The 22,369-nt window shown below is 41.8% G+C and overlaps 1 protein-coding gene across 4 annotated transcripts in view; it reads left to right on the top strand.

Moving 5' to 3' along the window:
* The window catches only part of rock1 (Rho-associated, coiled-coil containing protein kinase 1), a 226,223-nt gene that overhangs the window by 197,014 nt on the left and 6,840 nt on the right, over positions 1-22,369 (top strand). For all 4 annotated transcript variants that reach the window (XM_041189415.1, XM_041189414.1, XM_041189416.1 and 1 more), the window contains 4 exons: positions 7,228-7,316; positions 13,324-13,402; positions 14,894-15,155; positions 19,932-20,148. In XM_041189415.1, coding sequence (XP_041045349.1) covers positions 7,228-7,316; positions 13,324-13,402; positions 14,894-15,155; positions 19,932-20,148 — 647 coding nt within the window. The remainder of the gene's footprint in view (positions 1-7,227; positions 7,317-13,323; positions 13,403-14,893; positions 15,156-19,931; positions 20,149-22,369) is intronic.

The raw sequence follows: 22,369 nt of genomic DNA, 5'->3' as shown, positions 1-22,369 counted from the left end.
TAGAATGTTAATTTTAATACCGATCTTGTGAACAAATACACACTCTCAAGTTATGGTACATTATCAACATCTGGTTTAAAATACAAATAGGATAATAAATGTACAAGTTTTATTTATGAAAAATTAAAATTTCTTAACAATAGAAAGTAGCACACATTTAAAAGCGGAGTTAGGAACATTAGGATAGGACCATGTAATGCAACTACTTGGGCCTAATGTGCCATTCAATTAGGCTGATAGCTACTCTTAACTTTCAATTCCATTTTTCTGCCTTAGCTTCATATACTTGGGGCAGACTTTTTCGCTCCCCCGCCAGTGGGCTTGCAGGACTATAAAACTCCCCTGGTGGCCTCCCCGCCACCCTCCTGCCTTTCCCTGACTTGTTCATAATTTTATATGGGGCAGGCTAGGCCTAGGCAAACCCTCACCCTGGCTGAGGCCCTGAAGTGGCCAATTATTGGCTGCTTAAGGTCACTTCCCACCTGGCCCCAATTTTGATGCTGGCAGGAGGACTTCAGGGACAGGGGGAGGCCTCGGTTCCCACCTGTTTGGGTGGGAAGGGGTGAAGGCACCTCCCTCAAGGGCCTCCTTTCCATGTCAGACATCCCCCACCCCCAAGGTCTGTCCCCTGTGGATACTTCCAACCTCTCCATCAAGACCCCTACTCCACTGGGCCTCACCTTCCCTCCCCGCCATGAGACCCCTCGCACTTATCTTGTTCTGGACTCCAAGACATTGAATCTGGGGACTGCTTGTGGTCCCAGTCCTGGCCACTACTGCCAGTGCCGCAGCTGACCAATCAAATTAGTCAGCAGCTCTCTGAATCGGGACACCCGTGAGGGGTGGAAGCCCAGTCTCCAGTGGGGCTGCTGTGGTTGACAGAGATGCGTTTCCCTTCGACTCTTTGAGTGGCAGGGCTGGAAACCCCACTATCTGAAAAGCCCTGACCTTGATTCTTTTATCTAACAATAATGTATTGATCTCAGTCTTGAAAGTTCCAATTGTCCTAGTATCCACAACCCTCTGGGGAAAATGTTCTATATTTCCATTACTCGTTATGTGAAAACATGCTTTCTGATTTTGCCCCTGAATGGCCTAGCTTCAACTTTAAGGGCAGGATTTTCCCCTTGGCGATTTGGGGGCGGGGCCCGCTCGCCGAGGGGAAAATGACACATCTGGAGGAATCCCCGACGTCATCCCGGTCCCTTTAAATTTTTAGGCAGACGTGCGGACAGCGAGATCAGCTGTCCACCCGCCAACCTTTCAATGGCCAATTGAGGCCACTAAGGCTCATTAAGATAATTAAATTCCATCCATTGTTTTATCTCTACCTTTTAGCCTATTTCGATCCCTTCCCTTCACCCCACCCCACCCCCACTTGGGCTATCTGTACCTTGCTCGTCCTGCTTTCTACCCTTAATTAGCACATTCCTTAGATAATATCACCACCTTCAACATGTCTTTGTCCTTTTGTCTATGATATCTTTTGGCTATCTCCACCTATCACTGGCCCTCTATCCAGCTCTACTTGTCCCACCCCCCCTTAAACCAGCTTATATTTCACGTCTTTTCTGTTTTTAGTTAGTTCTGTTGAAGAGTCATATGGACTCGAAACGTTAACTGTGTTCCTCACCACAGATGCTGCCAGACCTGCTGAGTTTTTCCGGACATTTTTATTTCTGTTTAAGATAATTAAAGACCTGCCTGTCCAAGCTCAAGGCTGGCAGGCAGGCCAGGAGCCCCAGCGGCCTTCTGATTATTCATGAAACTTCATCCACTGGCGGGATGAAGTTTCATATCCATTTTTTAAACATTTAATAAATTTTATGTTTATTATTAACATGTCCCACCTCATGTGACATTGTCACATGAGGGGGACATGTTAATAATTTCAATATTTATCTATTTTTAGACTTTGCTTACCTGTCACGAATCTCCCTGAGACAGGACTTTGCCTCAGGAAGCAGTGTGCTCTTTTGCACGCATGTGTGAAAGAGTGCACTTTGACAGATGGGGGTTCCCTCCCCCATCTGCACAGTAGTATGTCATAAACATTGAGGTTGGTTTTGGGTGGTAGGGTAGAGGGGTAAGTTGGTACCTGCTGCTGCAACAATCATGCCCAGGCTATTTTAATTCCGGGTCTTCACTATCTTTCCATTTCCTAATTTGGAAATATTGGTAAACCATGGCTACCCACCAGCACACAGGCAAGTGTGGGTAAGGGAGTTCCGGGAGGGTGTGGTGGAGGGAGGGAATTCCCATCTGTACATGTTAAGTAGTATGTCATAAATGATCAGCTGTCCTTTTTTATTAACAGGCAGCTCGATGTTCATTCTTGATCATGCACAATCAGAAAGCATAGCATGATTGTCTTTAAAAAATTTAAAAAATAAAGTTCAGGATTAAGATCATCAGGTTTTAAGTTACAGCCCAAAAGGAACATGAGAGAAGCAGATATAGCGCTTCCTGTCAGGCAGGCCACTAGGCGGGCCTTAATTGGCCTGCCCACTCAAAATGGCGGTGGGCCCCATTTCGGTGGCAGGGGTCGGCTGTCCGCCCGCCGGTGGGGCCCGCACGCCATCCGAGGGCAAAATTCTGCCCTAAGAGTTGCCCCCTTTTTTGATTCCGCAGGTGAGAAAATCATTTCTCTGTATCTCCCAATCAAATTACTCTTACCATTTTAAATACCTCAATCAGATCACTTGCAATCTCCTAAACTCAAGTGAATACAAGCCATTGGGGGCAGGGCCCGCTCGCTGAGGAAAACATTCCATTGGCCTTTATTTGATTGCTTTTTGTACCTGTCAATGGCTTTTATGATTTAGGTTGATACTTGGATGCCACAGGTTAAATTGCAATGAAAGATTGCATAAACGAGGATTTTATTCTCTGGAATTCAGAAGGTTAGGGCATGGTTCAATCAAAGTTTTCAGAATATTAAGGGGAACAGCTAGGGTAGATGGAGAGAAATTATTTCTGCTGGTTTTAGAGTCCAGGACTATGGGACATGTTTGAACAATTAGAGCCAATTCTGAAGTGAAGTCATGCAACTCTTCCATACACAAAAGGTGGTAGGAGTTTGGAATTCACTTCCACAGATGGCAGTTGATGCTAGATCATAATTTTTAAACTGAGATTGATAATGTTTTTCTAAACTAAGTCATTAAAGGATATGGGGGCAGAAAATTGAGTTAGGCCACAGATCAGGCATGATCTCATTGAATGGCAGAGCAGAGCTCAAGGGATTGAATGGCCTACCCCTGTTCCTTTGCTTCTACATGAACTTTATATAATTCATGTGAGTTTCATACTATTTAAAAAATACTCAGATTTATCTTTCTTCAGTCTAAACTGGATGATCTCACATTTGTCTGCACGGTATTCTATTTTTCATAGTTTTGCCCAAACACTTCATCTGTCTACATACCTTTGCAGCTTCATGCTCCATCTGTAGTCTTACTATCCCTCCTAACTTAGTGTAGCTTGTAAACAAATGATATATAACCTTACATTCCTTCATCCAAGTTATTAATAAACATGGTGAAAAACTAAGGCCTCAGAACAGATCCCTGAGGAACACCACAGTGTCACGTTCTACCAATCAGCTTACCTACCCTTTTTCTCGGGTCCCTGTCTCTTATCTCCCAACCAATTTCCAACCCCAATCAAAAGGCCACCTCCTGCTTTGTACCCTCTTACATTAGCTGTAACAATTGCCTTTAACATATCTGCTCTGCATTTCTCAGATTAGGAACTGAGTACAATGAGTCATTTCAGGTTTGGGTACTAACTACTAGTGCTGAAATACTTATTACCACCATCAAGTCTGCGCAGGTCAAACAAGTACCTAACTATTCTAATCCCATTGTCCAGTACTCGGCCCATAGCCTTGTATGCCATGGCATCGCAAGTGCACGTCAGAATATTTGTTAAATGTTATGAAGTTTTCTGCCTCTACCATCCTTTCAGGCAGTGAGTTCCAGATCCCCACCACCCTCTAGGTGAAATAATTCTTCCTCACATCCCCTCTCAACCCCCTGCCCCTTACCTTAAATCTATGCCCCCTGGTTATTGATCCCTCCACCAAGGGGGAAAGATTCCTTCCTGTCTACCCTACCTATGTCCCTCATAATTTTATACACCTCAATCATGTCCCCCCTCAATTTCCTCTCCTCCGGGGAAAATAACCCCAGTCTATCCAATCTCTCCTCATAACTAAAACTCTCCAGCCCAGGCAACGTCCTGGTAAATCTCCTCTGCGCTATCTCTCTAGTGTAATCGCATCCTTCCTATAATGCGGATTCCAGAACCACACGCAATACTCTAGTTGTGGCCTAACAAGCGTTTTATACAGTTCCAGCATAACCTCCCTGTTCTTATATTCTATGCCTTGGCTAATAAAGGCAAGTTTCCTGTATGCCTTCTTAACCACCTTATCTACCTGTCCCGCTACATTAAGGGACCGGTGGACATGTATACCAAGGTCCCTCTGATCCTCGGTACTTCCCAGGGTCCTGCCATTCATCGTGTATTCCTGTGCCTTGTTTGTCCTGCCCAAGTGCATCACCTCACACTTATCCGGATTAAATTCCATTTGCCACTGATCAGCCCATCTGACCAGCCCGTCTATATCCTCCTGTAATCTAAGGCTATCCTCCTCACTATTTACCACCCCAGCAATTTTTGTGTCATCCGTGAACTTACTGATCAACCCTCCTACGTTCAAGTCTAAATCGTTTATATATACACCACAAACAGCAAGGGACCCTACACCGATCCCTGTGGAACCCAGCTGGACACAGGCATCCAGTCACAAAAACACCCCTCGACCATCACCCTCTGCTTCCTGCCACTCAGCCAATTCTGGATCCAAATTGCCTTGGCTCCCATGGGCTCTCACCTTCGTTATCTGTCTCTCATGCGGGACCTTATAAAAAGCCTTGCTGAAGTCCAAGTGGACTACGTCAAATGCATTGCCCTCATCTACACACCTAGTCACCTCTTTGAAAAATTCAATCAAATTGATCAGACATGACCTCCCCTTAACAAAACCATGCTGACTGTCCTTGATTAATCCCTGCCTCTCCAAGTGTAGATTAATTCTGTCCCTCAGAATTGCTTCCAATAGCTTCCCCACCACTGAGGTTAGACTGATTGGCCTGTAATTCCCTGGTTTATCCCTTCCTCCCTTCTTGAATAACAATACCACATTGACTGTCCTCCAGTCCCCTGGCACCTCTCCTGTGGCCAGAGAGGTATTGAAAATTATTGCCAGCGCCCCTGCTACCTCCTCCCTTGTCGCACTCATCAGCCTGGGATACATTTCATCCAGGAGATTTATCTACTTTTCAGCCTGCCAGACCACTTGGAACCTCCTCCCTTTTATGCTAATTTCTTTAATTATATCACAGTCCTTCTGCCTGATTTCCTTACCCATGTCATCCCTCTAATTTGTGAACACTGACACAAGCATTTATTTAGAACCCTACCTATGTCTTCCGGCTCCACACACAAATCACCACTATGGTCCTTAACGGGCCCTACTCTTTCCTATCTATACTCTTACTCTTAATGTACTTGTAAAATAACTTTGGGTTTTCTTTTATTTTACCTGCCAATGTTTTATCATGCCCCCCTTTTGCTCTCCTCATTTCCTTTTTAAGTTCCCCCCTACACATTCTATACTCCTCCAGGGCTTCGGTTGTTTTGAGCCCTTGGTATCTGCCTTAAGCCTCCCTATTTCTCTTTATCCAATCCTGTATATCCCCCGACATCCAGGGTTCCCTGGATTTGTTGGTCCCACTCTTTGTCTTTTCTGGAATATGTTGGCCCAATACGCTCCCTATTTCCTTCTTGAATGAGTCCAACTGCTCTGATGCAGATTTACCTAAAAGTAGCTGCTCCCAGTCCACTCTGGCCAGATCATATTTGATCTTATTAAAATCGGCCTTCCCCCAATTCAGAACTCTGATTTCTGGCCCATCCTTGTCCTTTTCCATAACAACCTTGAATCTAACGGAGTTATGATCGCTATCTGCAAAATGCTCCCCCACTGATATCTTTACCACTTGCCCGGCATCATTCCCTAAAATTAAGTCCAGGACCACCCCCTTTCTTGTAGGACCTTCTACGCACTGGCTTAAAAAGCTCTCCTGAATGCATTTTAAGAATTCCGCTCCCTCTAAACCTATCACACTATGACTAACCCAGTTAATGTTGGGGAAGTTGAAATCCCCCACTATTACTACCCTATTATTTTTACACTTCTAGTTCATGCCATTGTGCAATTGGAATCTCAGAGCCTTGTGCAAGTTGCAAGTTCTTATAATGTACTGTACATACTCATGTCAAAGTCAAATTTTTGAAACCAATTCTTTTAGGCCAAAAGTGATGGGGTCGACTTTTACACGGTAATGTTGTCAAGGTGTTGACACCTGTGCTTGATTTGGGCCCAACTGAAACTGAAAAAGACCCTCATAATGAAACAAAATGAAAACCAACAACACTAAAGACTTCATATTATCATTAAAAATTTGAACAGTTTGGAGAAGAGAAGGTTGGGAGATTGATAAAGGTATTCAAGATCATGAGGAGTGTGGACACAATTGATGGGGTAAAATGTATTTACGTAGATATTTCCTCCTCCAATTGGTGGTATGTATAGTACCCCTTTTAACATGATCAATCCTTTATCTTTTGTCTCAATCATATTGATTCTGCTTCTATCAATGCTATATTTGTAAAATCTATATCTAATTAGTACAGCTACCCTACTCATCTCCTTCCTACTCTGTCCTTTCAAGGTACATTCTATCCTGCAGTACTTAACTGCCAATTTTTAACATCTGGATTCTTGCTACAAGTTATTGCCTCCAGTTACCCTGTTTTGTCTTGGATGTTGTGGTTACTTAATAGCAATCCTGGACAATTTTATTCCTTTTCCTAGCGCAGGACGCTGAGATTAGTTGTAATGTCTCAACTATATTTCAGGCTGAGGCCAGCTAACTCAGTGCAGCTTGAGGTAATCTGACCTCAAAGCTTTTAGTTTGTAAAGCTGGTCATGCCGATCAGAAACTTTAAGGTTGTCAGACTGTTGCATAGGATGGTGACTTTTTCTCTTAGGTCAGCAAGCTGATGGAAGATAGTTTTTAAAAAGCCTTTTGTGTGTCTTACTAAATTTTGATCTAATTTTTTTTATAATGTCACTCTTCTCTTTGTTTTCTACAGTATGTTGTGGTCAGCAGCAGAAAAATACTGTTTTACAATGATGAACTGAACAAAGAACAATCTAATCCTTCTATGGTACTGGATATAGAGTAAGTACAGTGACCTTGACACTGAGAATGTTACAGGCAAAGGACTTGGCTAATCAGGGAATCCAAAAGAGAACACATAATTAGACAAGAAATTGGTTTAAGATAGAAAATGGAGGATACTAATGAGAAGTATGATGTCTGACTGAGAGGTGGAGTGGATAGTGGTTGAAACAAATTCCAGCAGGGGTACCTCTGTTGTTTCAGAACAAAATGGTGATGTTACTGGACGAGTAGTCCAGAACCCTATACTAATGCTGCAGAGAAATGAGTTAAAATCCCATCAAGGCAGCAGGTGGGATGTAAATTCAATTAATTACTACACCTGGAATTAAAAAGTTTCTCTCATTAATAGTGACCATAACACTAAAGGATTGTCATTCACTAACATCCTTTAGGGAAGACAATCTGCTGACCTTATGTCGACTTGCCTACATGTGACTCCAGACCACAGCAATGTGGTTGATTCTTAACTGCCCTCTGAAATGGCCCAGCAAGTCACTCAATTGTATCAAGATCTACAGCAAATTTGAAGAATAAGGCCAGACCAGCTGGTATAAACCTAGGCATCAGAAGTGAGAACCGCATACCCTGCCTAGCTCACCCTGCAAAGTCCTCCTTATTAACATCTGGGGATTTGTCCCAAAATAAGGAGAGCTGTGCCATGGGCTAGTCAAGCAACAGTTTGACATAGCCACACTGCCTTGGTAGGATTTGAACTCATATCTCCACCGTAGGAGTCTAGGCCTCTGAAGTTTTAGTTCAGTAACATTACCACTTGGCTACCATTCCCCATTATGTGAAACAACAGAGGTATCCCCACTGGAATTTGTTTCAAGCAGCATCCACCCACCCGAATCATACCTTGCAGCCAATATTCCAATTTCTCCATCACCATCCCTAGTTATGACAGGACAGGCCCACCAAATGTGAACCCCATGCGGTCTCATTGCATCAGGTCAAACATGGAAAAAGAAATCTCCTGCTGGTGACTACCTACCATCCTCCCCCAACTGATGAATCAGTTAAATACCATGTTCTTTTCCATGTTGAAGACCACTTAGAAGAAACACTGAGGGTAGCAAGGGCACAGAATGTATTCTGGGTGGGAGACTTCAATGTTCATCACCAGGAGTGGCTTCCTAGCACTACTGTTGTCCAACCCCCGAAGGATATATCTGCCAGATTGGGCCTGCAACAACTGGTGAGAGAAACAACAAGAGCAAAATACCTACTTGACCTCATCCTCACAAATTTACCTATCACAGAAGTATCTATCTATGACAATATTGGCAGGAGTGACCCCACGTAGTCCTTCTGGTGAGGAGTCCTATCTTCACATTGAGGACACCCTCCATTGTGTTGTGTTATACTATCACAATGCTAAATGTGTTGGATTCAGAATAGATCTAGCAGCTCAAACCTGGGCATTCATGAGGCACTGTGGCCATCAGCAGCACCAGAATTGTATACAACTACAATGTGTAACCTCATGATCCAACTTATCCCTCAGTACCATTACCATCAAGTTAGGGGATCAACCTTGGGTCATTGAGAAGTGCGGAGAACATGTCCAAGAGCAGCACCAAGCTACATCTGAAAATAAGATGCAAATCTGTATGCAAACTATGCATGGAAAATAGCAGAAACAGCATGTAGAAGATAGAGCAAAGCGATCACACAGCCAACGGACCAGATCAAAGTTCTGCAGTCCTGCCACAGCCAGTTGTGAATGCTGGTAACTGGAGGAGGAGACTCCACAAATTTGCCCATCCTCAATTATGGGAGCGCCCACTACATCAGTATCAAAGCATTTGTTACAATCTTCAGCCACAAGTGCCAAGTGAACGATCCATCTTGGCCTCTTCTTGAGGTCCCCAGCATCACAGCTGCCAGTCTTCAACCAATTCAATTCACTCCACATAATATCAAGAAACAGCTGCAGACGTTGAACACAGCAAAGGCTATGGCCCTGACAACATTCTGGCTGTAGTACTGAAGACTTGTGCTCCAGAACTAGCCACGCCCCTAGCCAACCTGTTCCTGTATAGCTACAACATTGGCATCTACCTGACAATGTGGAGAATTGGCCAGTTATGTCCTGTCCACAAAAAACAGGACCAATCCAATCTGACCAATTACCATCTCATCAGCCTACTCTCCATCATCAGCAAAATGTTGGAAGATGTCCTTGACAGTGTTATCAAGCTGCGCTTATTCAGCAATAACCTGATTATCACCACCCAGTTTGGGTTCCTCCAGAGCCACTCAGCTTCACACCTCATTACAACCTTGGTCCAAAAATGGAAAAATGAACTGAACTCAAGGAATGAGGTGAGAGTGACTACCTGAGGCATCAAGGCAGTATTTGAGTGAGTGTGGAATCAAGAAATCCTAGCAAAATTTAAGTCAGTAGGACTCAGTGGAAGGGGGAGAGCTCTGTACTAGTTGGAGTCATACCTAGCAATGCTAGCGACATGTCATTTCAGCCCCAGGGCTTTGCTGCAGGATTCCCCAGGGTAATAGCTTAGGCCTAACCATCTTCAGCTGTTTCATCAATGACCTTCCCTCCATCCTAAGGTCAGAAATGGAGATGTTTACTGATTATTGCACAGAATTCTATACCATTTGCAACCCCTCAGATACTGATGCAGTCTGTGCCTGCATGCATCAAGACATTGGCAACATTAAGGTTTGACTGATAAGGGGCAAGTGACATTCATGCCACACAAGTGCCAGGCAATGATATCACCAACAAAAGAGAATCTAACCATCTCCACTTGATGTTCAATAGCATTACCATCACTGAATTTCCCACCATCGACATCCTGGGGTTGCCATTGACAAGAAATTTAACTGGACCAGTCATATAAATACTGTAGCTACAAGAGCAAGTCAAAGAATAAGAATTCTGCAGTGAGTTACTCACCTGACTACTCAAAGCCTGTCCACCCGCTACAAGGCACAACTCAGGATGCCTGGATGAGTGCAGCTTCAACAGTATTCAAGAAGCTCAATACCGCCCAGGACAAAGCAGCCAGCTTCATTATCACACTACCCACCACCTTTAATACTCACTTCCTTCACCATTGGTGCATGGTGGCAGTAGGGTTTACCATCCATAAGATGCACTGCAGCAACTTGCCAAGATCCCTGCAACAACACTTTCCTAACTTGTGAACGCTACAATCTAGAAGGACAAGGGCAGCAAATGCATAGGAACATCACCACCAGCAAGCTCTTCTCCAAATTACACACCATCCAGACTTGGAGCTACGTCACCACTGTCACTGGATCGACAGTCCTGTAACTCCCTTCCTAACAGCACTGTGGGACAACCTACACCACACAAACTGGATTGGTTTGCAAAGGTGGCTCACCACCATCTTCTCAAGGTCAATTGGTGATGGGCAAAATACACTGGCCTTGCCCATGGCATCAAGGCAGAATTTGACCAAGTATCAGATCAAGGAGCACTAGCAAAATTTAAGTCACTGGGAATCGGGGGGATAGCTCTCCACTGGTTCGAGTCATATCTAGCACAAAGAAAGATGGTTATGGTTGTTAGAGGCCAATCATTCCAGCTCCAGAACATTGCCGCAGAAGTCCCTCAGGGCGATGTCCTAGCCCCCACCATATTCAGCTTACCATCAATTACCTTCCCTCCAACATAAGACCAGAAGTGGGGATGTTTGCTAATGATTGCATGAATAAAAGAGAAATGGCCTACACATTAAACCAAGAATAACATTATCAAATCAGTAGATGATACTAAAAATACAGGTTGAATCAGAGGGTATTGCTAAGTAATTGCTGAAAGATTTTGTTAGATTGTTAAATAGCCATTGAAATTTACTACTCATGCATACGTTGCATATTGGACAAAAATTGTACAATAGTTAGTATCAAATCAATGAAATAGAGACCTCAAAAGGACCCAAGAATAATAGTGGAATCATTTTTGTCGTTGTCTGGGTAATTTGTTGAGACTTTTTGAAAAGCTTATAAAATACTGAGATTTATAGCTAGAACAGTCTACATAATTTATCCTAAATCTTTATAATATATCAGCAGACCACATTGAGTGCTGTTTTAATTTTGACCATTGTGATGACCAAATATTTAATGTAGGTCCTCAGTTATATTCCCATCAGAAAAACCCAGATGTAATCAGCTGCTGGATCTGAAAAAAATGGTTTAAGGATGCTTCCAATGGCCACTTTCCTGATCCTCTTCCACTACAAAAATGAACATCAAATGCACCATTCTCTCCTTGCCATTAATCCCAATAACATTAAAATCCTTGGAGCCCTTGCATAATTTATTCTTGTATCAATAAGTGGGGAGCATGTGTTGGATGTAACATCAGATCAGCATCAATCTTCACCTGTGTAACTTAGGGCTGTGATTACAGGAGAGTCAAGATGTGTCTCTCCGCTATGGTAGCTGGAGTTCACGGAGTTTGCATCAAGGATCTAACAGACAACAGATCAGCTGTTTCCAGTGTTATCAGGAAGAGAACAATGAAATTAGGGGTGCAGAGAAAAAGTATTGACACATTGACTCATTGATCTCACATTATTGTCATAAATTCTCATAAGTACTCAAAAATGAATACTCTATAATTGAGGTTGCGCTTTATGCCCATTGCCAGAAGTTCAGAGAGAAGCAGCAAAACTTATCCCAAACGTAAAGAGATGGGTTCTGAAAAAATATTAATAAAGATTAATCTGTACAAATTATGTTACTGAGCTATACAAAATATTAAATAACGTATGTAGGATGAACCCAGATCATCACCCTAATAGGATCATACATTTAATTTAGTAAAATGTAATTTTTTTTTAAGGTATTGCAAAGATATTGTAAAGCTCATGACCTTCGAATAATAAAGCTTGGGTATTAGATGTAAAAGCATGAATGTTTTGAAAACAGAGTTGGCTGCTTAATTGGGCACTACTGTGAAGTACACTTCGGTTGAATGGCCTTTATCGACTTAGTCTGTGTGCCTTCTTGTAATTCACTGGTGAATGATTAGGCTTCAGACCAGGCAATTGAAGATGTATCAGCATGATTCCGTGCAGTAAAATGTGTTTTTAAGTCAAGAATCATAGCTTCAGCCTATCTCCATATGAGCATATTTACACGGCTAGGAGAGCACAATGTAGAGTAACCACTACTGTTTGTAAACCCTTTTTCTCTGCTACACACAGAATGTGAGATGACATAATTTCCCTAAATGTAATGTAATTTTCACAATGCGGTACTCTTGTGACTTAATGATCCTTGAACTCTGCTAATTTTGCCAATCTCAACTACTGAATAGTCCAATTTCCAAATATTTCACTAGACAACAAAACCAAACTATGAAACCGATTTTTCAGGTTGGCATTAGTGAAATCTACCTCAATGCCATCCATTTTGATTTGTCCCTCTCCTGATATTTTCAGTTGGAAAATATTGTCAAAACAGCCAACGTCTATTATATAAAGGAGATGGAATAAGGTGCCACTCTGTATACATGAACTAATTTGGTACTGAGGATAGCAAAGCCAGATATCCCTTTCTGCGTACCAACTTGAGGAGTTGAAGAACATAACAACATACTTGTTGTCCTTTCTTACCAGACCATATGGCATTCACCTTATAGGGTTTTGATCATCTCAATCAAAAATTGGTGCAAAGTATTTTTGTTGGGTTGAAATGACTGATCAATCATTTAGTTCTGCAGCATCTAAATATGGCAACAAGCTTGTCATCTTCAGCAATTAAGTTCTATTATCTATGAGTAAGAATTTTATGTTATTTTTGTTGATAGAGAGTTTTTAGTTGTAAATAGTTTTACATATATCAACAAACTAAAAACTCTCTAAGTACTATTAACAAAACATTGGATATCTAACACTAAATCTTAAAAGGTTTGCATGCATGTTATCTTTAAAGTTGATTTACATTTGAATTAGCACATACATAATAAAATCATTTGCATCTCTTTGCCTTTACGTTCCAGCAAATTATTCCATGTGCGCCCTGTAACACAAGGTGATGTATACAGAGCAGAAACTGGTGAAATTCCTCGGATATTACAGGTGGGCTATCAAGCACAGTTAGTTTCCATAAAAGATTTTTGATTTGGATTTTATTTTTGTTATTGCCTGTATATAAGCTGAAAGAAGCAGAGGGATGTTATGATCACAATGGAAAGGACATGTGTTCATATACAATTAAAATAGCATTGGGCCAGAATTTGCTGTAGAAATAAGAGAGTCTAACAGCACCAAACCATTAAAGTGTAAATTGGACAGCAACCTCCAGCAACGACACACAAACAATTAAAGGCTGAAACCAGGAAGTTGCTGTCCAAGCTGCCCTGCTCCTCGCAAACCTGCACTGTACCAGTATCTCGCTAAGTGACTTGGCATTTAAGTACATGGAACAGTGTGAAGTTGCTGTACTTGCCTGATTATTACACAGTAAGTTCATCAAAAGAAGTTAACCAGATTTATTCCTCTCCCTTTTTTAAGCAGGGACGTAATATTTGCAATCTCCCAGTCCTCTGACAGCATCTCCATATTCAATTGGATTCATTAATCAAATTGACACTAACTGGTTCAGACTCTGCTGCTTATTAACTATTTCTCTCTCCCCCGTCTCTCTTTCGCTTTCTCTCTCTCCTCTCCCCTCCAACACCCTTACATTTTTTTCTTTCCCTCTTCCATCACTCTTCTTTCTCTCTGTAATCTCCACTCAGCCAACAGAATGTGGCACGGCACAAAATAGAGACTCCCATAGACACAAATAAAATATACTAGCATAGGAGCCAGTTGTCCTGGTAAAGGCAATATTAAAAGGATCAGGACATGGCAATATTTCTCAACCAACAACAATGACAACAATTTATATTTATATAGTGCCTTTAATGTAATGAAACATCTGCTCCTCCCAAAGCTTAAGAGACTCAGCATTGAGAGGAAGAGCGATCCTCTTGGATACCCAATCGAGGAAGAGCAACAAAAGAGACCCTGGTTGCATGTTAAGGAGAGACAAAGTCCAACCTTGTTGGAGGAAAAGTCCCATCTCACAGGGACAATAAAAGAAAGAGTGTTTAATTCAGTTGTTGGGAGGGTGAGGACAGACAACCTGTTTAAGTGAAAAACTCTTAAAGAGGATGGGGAGGGAATAGTGAGGAACTCTGAGTTAGGGCAGGATGGAGTGAAAGGGTAAGAAACTTTGTTTACATGGCTCATCTCTGGCCCACCTGAGAATAGATGGGTGAATGCTGTTTAGTGTAGCAGACCCACACTGTCCTATGACTCACCATGATGCTATAGAACAAATGTGGAAAAGGAAACCTTGCATATCCATTTGGACTTTTGCTCATGTTTCCCATAGTTACAGGTATCCTGCAGAAAGTGTGTGGCTTTGAGGATTGACTTATCTTATGTCTGTTCCCAAAGGCTTCTGCTCTTGACAGAGTTATGTATGTAGTTTTGTGGCATATAACTTTGTAGTTTGAACCGTTCATTTCAATTATTCTATGGTGTTGTATTTGAACGATGTATGAATTGTGTTTCTTTCAGATACTATACGCCAATGAGGGCGAATGTCGAAAAGATGTGGAAGTAGACCCTGCACAGTCAGCAGAAAAACCTGACTTTATACCTCATAAAGGTCATGAATTCATTCCTACACTGTACCATTTTCCTACAAATTGTGAAGCTTGTGCAAAGCCTCTATGGCATGTCTTCAAGCCACCACCTGCATTGGAATGCAGGCGATGCCATGTTAAGTGCCATAAGGATCATTTGGATAAAAAGGAAGATATGATTGTGCCATGCAAAGGTATTTTATGTGGTCAATAACATGCTAACTTTCACCTTAACCTCATGTTTACTGCAAGAGACAGTTTGTTTAAGCAGATTTTTAAAAATTCGTTTATGGGATGTGGATGTCACTGTGAAGCCCAGCATTTATCATCCTTCCCTAATTACCATTAAGATGGTGGTGCTTTGCCACTTTCTTTAACCGCTACATTTTGTGTGATTTGAGCACTCCTACAGCACTGTTAGGTGGGAGTTCCAGAATGGTGTTTACCTTGGAGGAGAAATTGCAGGTGGTGGTGTTCCCATGTGCCTGCTGTCCTTGTCCTTCTGGGTGGCGGAGGTTGCAGGTTTAGGAATTGCTATTGAAGAACCCTTAGCAAGTGTATAGTAGATGGTTCACATTGTAGCCACAGTGGACAGGTGGTGGAGGGAGTGAATGTTTAAGATGGTGAACAGAGCAGCAAGCTTCTTGAGTATAGTTGGAGCAGTACTCATCCAGGCGAGGGGAAAATATTCCATCACACTCCTACCTTGTGTCTTGAAGATGGTGGACAGACTTTGGGGAATTAGGAGATAAGTCACTCACTGTAAATTCCCAAGCTCTGAACTATTTTTGTAGCCGCTATATTTATGCGACTGGTCCAGTTGGTGAATGGTGTTCTCCTGACCCCAAGATGTTGATGTTCGGGAATCAACAATGGTAATGCTATTGAATGTCATGGGGAGGTGGTTAGATTTTCTCATGTTGGAGATGATCATTGCCTGCCACCTGTGTAGCGTGAATGTTACTTGCCACTTAACGACCCAAGCCTGAATTTTGTCCAGATCTTGCTGCTTGCAGGCATGGACTACTTCATTGTTTGAAGAGTTGAATGGAACTGAACATTGCAAACATCAGCAACCTTCCCCACTTTTGACCTTATGATGGAGAGAAGGTCATTGATGAAGCAGCTAAAGATGGCTTGGCCCAGGACACCACCCTGAGGAAGTCTTGCAATGATGTCCTTGGCCTGAGATGATTGGTGTCCAACAACAACAGCCATCTTCCTTTATGCTAGGTATGACTCTAGCAAGTGGAGAGTTTTCCCCCAGTTCCCACTGACTTCAATTTTGCTAAGACTCCTTGATACCACCCTCATTCAAATGCTGCCTTGGTGTTAAAGGCAGTCACTCTCATCTCAACTCTGGCATTCAACACTTCTGTCCATGTTTGATTCAAAGCTGTACTGAAGTCTGGGCTGAATGGTCCTGATGTAAACCAAACTGAGCATCAGCAAGTAAGTGCCGCTTGATAGCACTGTCAATGGCACCTTCCATCACTTCACTGATGATTGATAGTAGATTGACAGGATGGTCATTTGTCCAATTTGGCTTTGTCCTGTACTTTGTAGACAAGACATACATGGGTAATTTTTCACTTTATTGGGCAGATACCTGTGATGTAGCTATTCTGGAACTGCTTGGCTACAGGTTCAGCTAGTTCTGGAGCATAGGTCTTCATCATTACAGCTGAGATGTTGTCAGGGCCCATAGCTTTTGCTGTATTCAGTGCACTCAAACATTTCTTGGCAACATGGAATGAATTGAATTGGACTGGTTTCTGTGATGGTGTGGACCTCAGGAGGAGACAAGATAAATGATTCTGCTGGCACTTCTGGCTGAAGATTATTGTAAATACTTCAGCCTTGTCTTGCATGGTAGACCCTACCATCATTGAGGATGGGGATTTTCATGAAACCTCCTCATTTCATCAGTTGTTGAATGGTCCACCACCATTCATGAATAGATATAACAGGACTGCAGAGCTTTGATAAGATCTGTTGATTGTGGGACAATGCTCCTGTTTAGCATGTATTTAGTCCTGTGTTGTAGCTTCACCAGGTTGACACTTCATTTTTACGTACACCTGGTTCTGCTGCTAGCTTCTACACTCCTCACTGAACCAGGGTTGAATGAGGGATATGCTGGGCCATGAGGTTGCTGTTGCTGCTGATGGCCCACAGTGCCTCATATTTTGAGCTGCTAAATCTGTTCAGAATCTATCCCATTTAATATGATGCTAGTATCATACAACACAATCAAGGCTGGTCTCAGCGAAAGGATGGACTTTGTTTCCACTAGGACTGTGCTGTGATGGTTCCTACCAATACAGTCACAGACAGATGCACCTGCATGAGGTAGATTGGTGAGGATGAGGTCAGATAGGTTTGTCCCTTGTGCTTGTTCTCACCACCTGAAACAGGCCAGTCTGGCAGCTGTGACCTTCAGAACTTGGTCAACTGTGCTGCTACCAGTGCCCCACCCAGACCTTCATGGAAAGTATATCAAGCAGATACTGCAATGCCCCATGCAGAGAATGTTCTATGCCCTTGCTTCTTCAGTGCTTCTTCCAAGTGGTATTCAAGGGCAGCAGATGGATGGGAACACCACCACCTGGAAGTTTCCCTCCAAGAAACTCACCATCCTGACTTAGAAATATATTGCCATTCCTCCACTGTCACTGGGTCAAAATCCTGGAACTCCCTTCCTAACAGCATTGCGGGTGTACCTACACCACATGGACTGCAGCAGTTCAATAAGGCATATCACCATCACCTTCCCAAGTGCAGCTAAGGATGGACAATAAATGCTGGCCCAGCCAGTGAAGTCCACATCCCAGGAATGAATAATTAAAAAACAAACATGGAGGAATGCTGATTGATCAACTGGGAGTGCAGTAGGTGATGATCAGCAGAAGATTTCCTTGCCCATGAGATATTTAGGGGTCCAAATTCAACATTGAAACTCCCAGGGCCAGTCCTTCCCACTGCATAGCTCTGTGCCATCATGCCTGATGGACCCACCTTGCTGGTGGGACAGGACATACCTAGGGATGTTAATGGTGGAGTCTGGGCAGGGTTGAAAAATCTTGTGTGCAGGACTATGTCAGACTGTTGCTTGCCTAATCTGTAACACAGGTTCCCAAATGTTCTTGACTTTGCAGGGTCTACTGGGCTTAATGTGTCTTTATCACGTCCAGTGCTTCGGTCAGTTACCTGGTTTTATTATTCTTATAGTTTTGTTTAGGTAGTTAAGGATTAGTCACATTGCTGTGGGTCTGTAAGCATGCATAGGCCAGACAGGGCAAGGACAGCAGATTTCCTTCAAATGGGTTTTTATGACAACCTGGTAGCTTCATGGTCACCTTTGGTTTTTTTTCCACATTTATTTAATTAACTGAATTTAAATTTCCCAGCTACCATGGTGCTATTTGAACTCACCATTCTGGATCATTAGCCGGGAGCTCTGAATTACTAGCCCAGTAACCACTATGCCACCATACCTGTATCCATGTTTCTTATGAACCGAAATTTACGCAGTGAATGTACTATTGAATAGGATATTCTGCTATAAGATTCAGTACTTCATGAACTGCTCACCATGACCTCCTGTTTATTTTCAAATATCTCACTGTCTGATCAATATACTCAGGCTAAAACTAATCATTGTAATTTATTTACATGTAGGTGAATTACAGAAGTAGAAAGCCATCGCAAAAAGCAGTACCATACATGACTTATAAATTTTTGAAAACAAATTGCTGAGTTTTTCAGAAGTCCTTTCTAGTAAATTTTATGCTAAGTCAATGCTGTCTTTGTAGTAAAAGCAGGCTTCTTGGAAGAACAAACAATTTTTTATGAATGGTCAGGCAATCAGCATTGGGATTTTTAACCAGTTGAGGAGTTAAGGTATGGATAGCAGTTACTTGTTGTCTGTAGTGTATTTGCACAGACTGCATTCTCACCAAACTAACGTGCCACCCCGTCCCCCACCAACTCCCCAACATGTGTAATGTCCAACATCCCAGCCATCTAAGTTTGCGTTTGGCATCTTACCACAACAGAAACTATTTGGAATGTTTGATTTACTTCCTATGAAGATCTGTTTCTTTCAGATACACTGTACAGATTTCACAATTGGAGTTTTTCTTCTTAAATTTCTTGTTGTAAAACATTACAAGAACTTATAATTGAATTGAAAAAGAAAAACTAAAAAAATGCTCTGAGTATAGAGTAATATTGCACTTCCAAATAAGAAAGATCTCAAATTCGTATTTTAAACTATTTTTGCCCTTAAGTGTTGTTTATGGCTTATAATGGCAATAATATTGATGGGTCACTTGTACAAAGAGACTACCTTCCAAATCCTTTAGTGACCTTCATGTATAGGGCCACCAGAAATCTATTTCAGTTTTCGGCTAGTTACTGTGCCTCTTTCCAAATGAGAACTCTTTTGTTACTGGAAAATAACATTAAATTTTGGTTTATAGCAGCTTCATTAAATTTGAAATGTACGACAACAAAAAAATCTAGTGAGTTTTTACTGTCAGTTATCTTTCACGACGTATATTTCATCTCCATGTTTGAGGGAAAAATAAATATTTGCCATCTTAGTATTTTATAACGTTCCTTGATGAACAACAAGCTAATAGAACACAGTTTAAAATATTTCTGAGAAGTAGGACGTTGCTATACCACACACTGTCAAATAGATTTGTAAGATGTAAGTTGTCACCAATAATGTTACCTCTCCCCTCTAGTAAGATGCCAAACTGAGGTAAGGCATTCGTCTTTCAAGTCACCCAGTCAATCTAATGTGCCTCTCCTGATGCCTGATTAGGGAGTTCATTACAGGTTTATAGGAACATGTTATCTGTCTAATTTTCTTCATCAAACTGCAAAGTAACTAGAACAGGGGGGAGAGGAATGCAGAATTATTTATTGACCTTTGCTAAAAGTATGTGTTTTCCCCTTAGTGAATTATGACGTTAACACAGCTAGGGATATGTTGCTACTGGCGAACTCTCAGGATGAACAGAAAAGATGGATTGGGCATTTAGTGAAGAAGATCCCTAAGAATCCACCAGCTGCCTCATCCTTTGTGCGAGCTTCTCCCAGGACTTCTTCTACAAGATCAGCGCCAAACCAATCTTTTCGCAAACCTGCCAAACATATTGTTCCAGTCAAGCCCAGGTAATATATTAGGTAAAAGATTTTCTTCTGGTGTAAACCTGTGGAAAGTGACAGGATTGAAGTTATTGATTTACAGTTTTCATGGAAAAGTGGATGGTTCATAGACTACAATCCCACAAACACTGAAGAACATCCTGTGATTCGAAGCAAGAGAAATTAAATTGACTTAGTCGCTATATCAGTGACCCTGAAAGTGACAGTTAAATTGAGTTAGATTGCAGATTGTTTATGCTGCCCTTACACAAGGCTCTAAATTAATCCTCTCTACACTAGCTGCTAAGAGTTCTAAATGTTATTCGTGGAGAGCTGGAGCCGAAGAATTATGCATTAAAAAGTTGAAATTCTGCAAAGTTTTGAAGTAAGAACAGCAAAAGTGAATGCAAATAAAGGCAGTGAGCTTAAATACAGTTCTCCAATCTTGAACATAAGAAGCAAAGAAACTTGCATTATATAGCACAATTCACATTCATGGGACTTCTCAAAGCACTGTACAATGAATGAAACACTCTTGGTGTAGTCATTATTGGTTTGTACTGTTTATTATATATCATATGTTTTATCTCATGCACTAGCCAGTTTACACACTGAGGTCCCACAAACAGTTTTGAGATCAATGACCAATTAGTCACCAGGTTGGTGATGTTGGTTGAAGGATAAATGCTGGCCAGAACACTGAGACAACTTCCCTGCTTCTTTTCAGATAGTTTTATGGGCTCTTTCATGTTCACCGAGATGCTGATGGGATCTCATTTTAACATTTTATTAAGGAAAAGGTACCTCCGAAAATGCAGCATTTCCTAAATTGTGCAGTGAAATGTCAAACTAGATTAACCTCTTGAGTCAAAGATGTGAAAGCTACCACTGAGCCAGCCAAATATTCAAGCTACTGTAGTTTTATAAATGACTGTAAATAGTTATAAATAAAGATTAACAGCTGAAAAAATTGGCATAATAGCTGAATTAGGGCATATGATTTGTGAAAGAGGAAAGGTTATTTATTCCTCAACAATAATTAACATTATAAAACACAGCTCCTATTGTAGATGTAAGTCCTGGGGGTCTTACATGATAGATGGTTAGGGTAGTGGACCCTGAGAAAGTAAAAGGATATTGGAGGAGGAGATATGAAAGCTGAAGAAATAGGTTCCCAAGAGGCTTTTGAAAGCAGAGAGGGATAAGAAGCCAGTGTGGTTTCAGAAGATAATCCCAGAGTAGACCAGCCTCTGATAATGAATTAGAAGGTGTAGGGAATGAGAAGTAATCCAGAAATAGAGGAAGGAGAACCCTTAAGATACTGAGGGGTCTTGACAGGGTGCATGTGAAGAGGATGTTTCCTCTTGTGGGAAAATCTAGAATGAGAGGTCATGGTTTAAAAATAAGGGGTCACTCAATTAAAATAGAGATGAGGAGAATTTTTTTCTGAAGGTCGTGAGTCATTGGAACTCTCTTCCTTAAAAGACAGTGGAAGCAGCGGCTCAGCTAGATAGATTCTTGATTAACAAAGGGGTGAAATGTTATCGGGGATAGGCAGGAATGTGGGGTTGAGGTTACAGTCAGATCAGCCATGATCTTATTGAATGGAAGAACAGACTCGAGGGGCTGAGTGGCCTACTCCTCCTAATTCATATGTTCATATGTAACATTTCCCTGATGAGGTTAAGCAAGACCAGGGAGAGATTTGAAGTTGAGGACAAGGAGCTTGAAACTGACATCCTGGAATGCAGGGAGTCAGAAAGTATATAGAATTACATCAAATTTACAGTCTAGAAACAGGCCATTCAGCCCAAATGTCTATGCCAGTGTTTATGCTCCACATGATTCTCCCCCCACTGTACTTCATCTAACCCTATCAGCAATCCTTCTGTTTCATTCTCCCTCACGTGCTTGCCTAGCTTCCTCTAAAATGCATCTGCATTATTGAGTGATAGATGTATGGAAATTTATGTCGCAGAGGACTAATATTGTAATATTCTAGACAGGGTGGACTTTATGGAAGGTGAAGGGTAGAGCCAGCAAGGCCAATAGGGGGAGTATTGAAGAGATGTTGCACAAGATAGATGGCAAAACATGGAATAAAGTTTTACCAGTGGTGGGGTGAGTAGAAGATTTAAGCTGGTATCATTCAGGAGGAGGAGAAAGGTGATCTTGACAATGGACACAATGTAAAGTTTAAAGTGAGACTAGGATTTAATAACAGAGGTTGCATTTCACTGTATTTGCC

Source organism: Carcharodon carcharias, chromosome 6 (assembly GCF_017639515.1).
Source record: "Carcharodon carcharias isolate sCarCar2 chromosome 6, sCarCar2.pri, whole genome shotgun sequence".
In the NCBI taxonomy this organism is placed as follows: Eukaryota; Metazoa; Chordata; class Chondrichthyes; order Lamniformes; family Lamnidae; genus Carcharodon; species Carcharodon carcharias.
The sequence above is the reverse complement of the archived record's forward strand: the minus strand, read 5'-3'. Positions and strand labels throughout refer to the sequence as shown.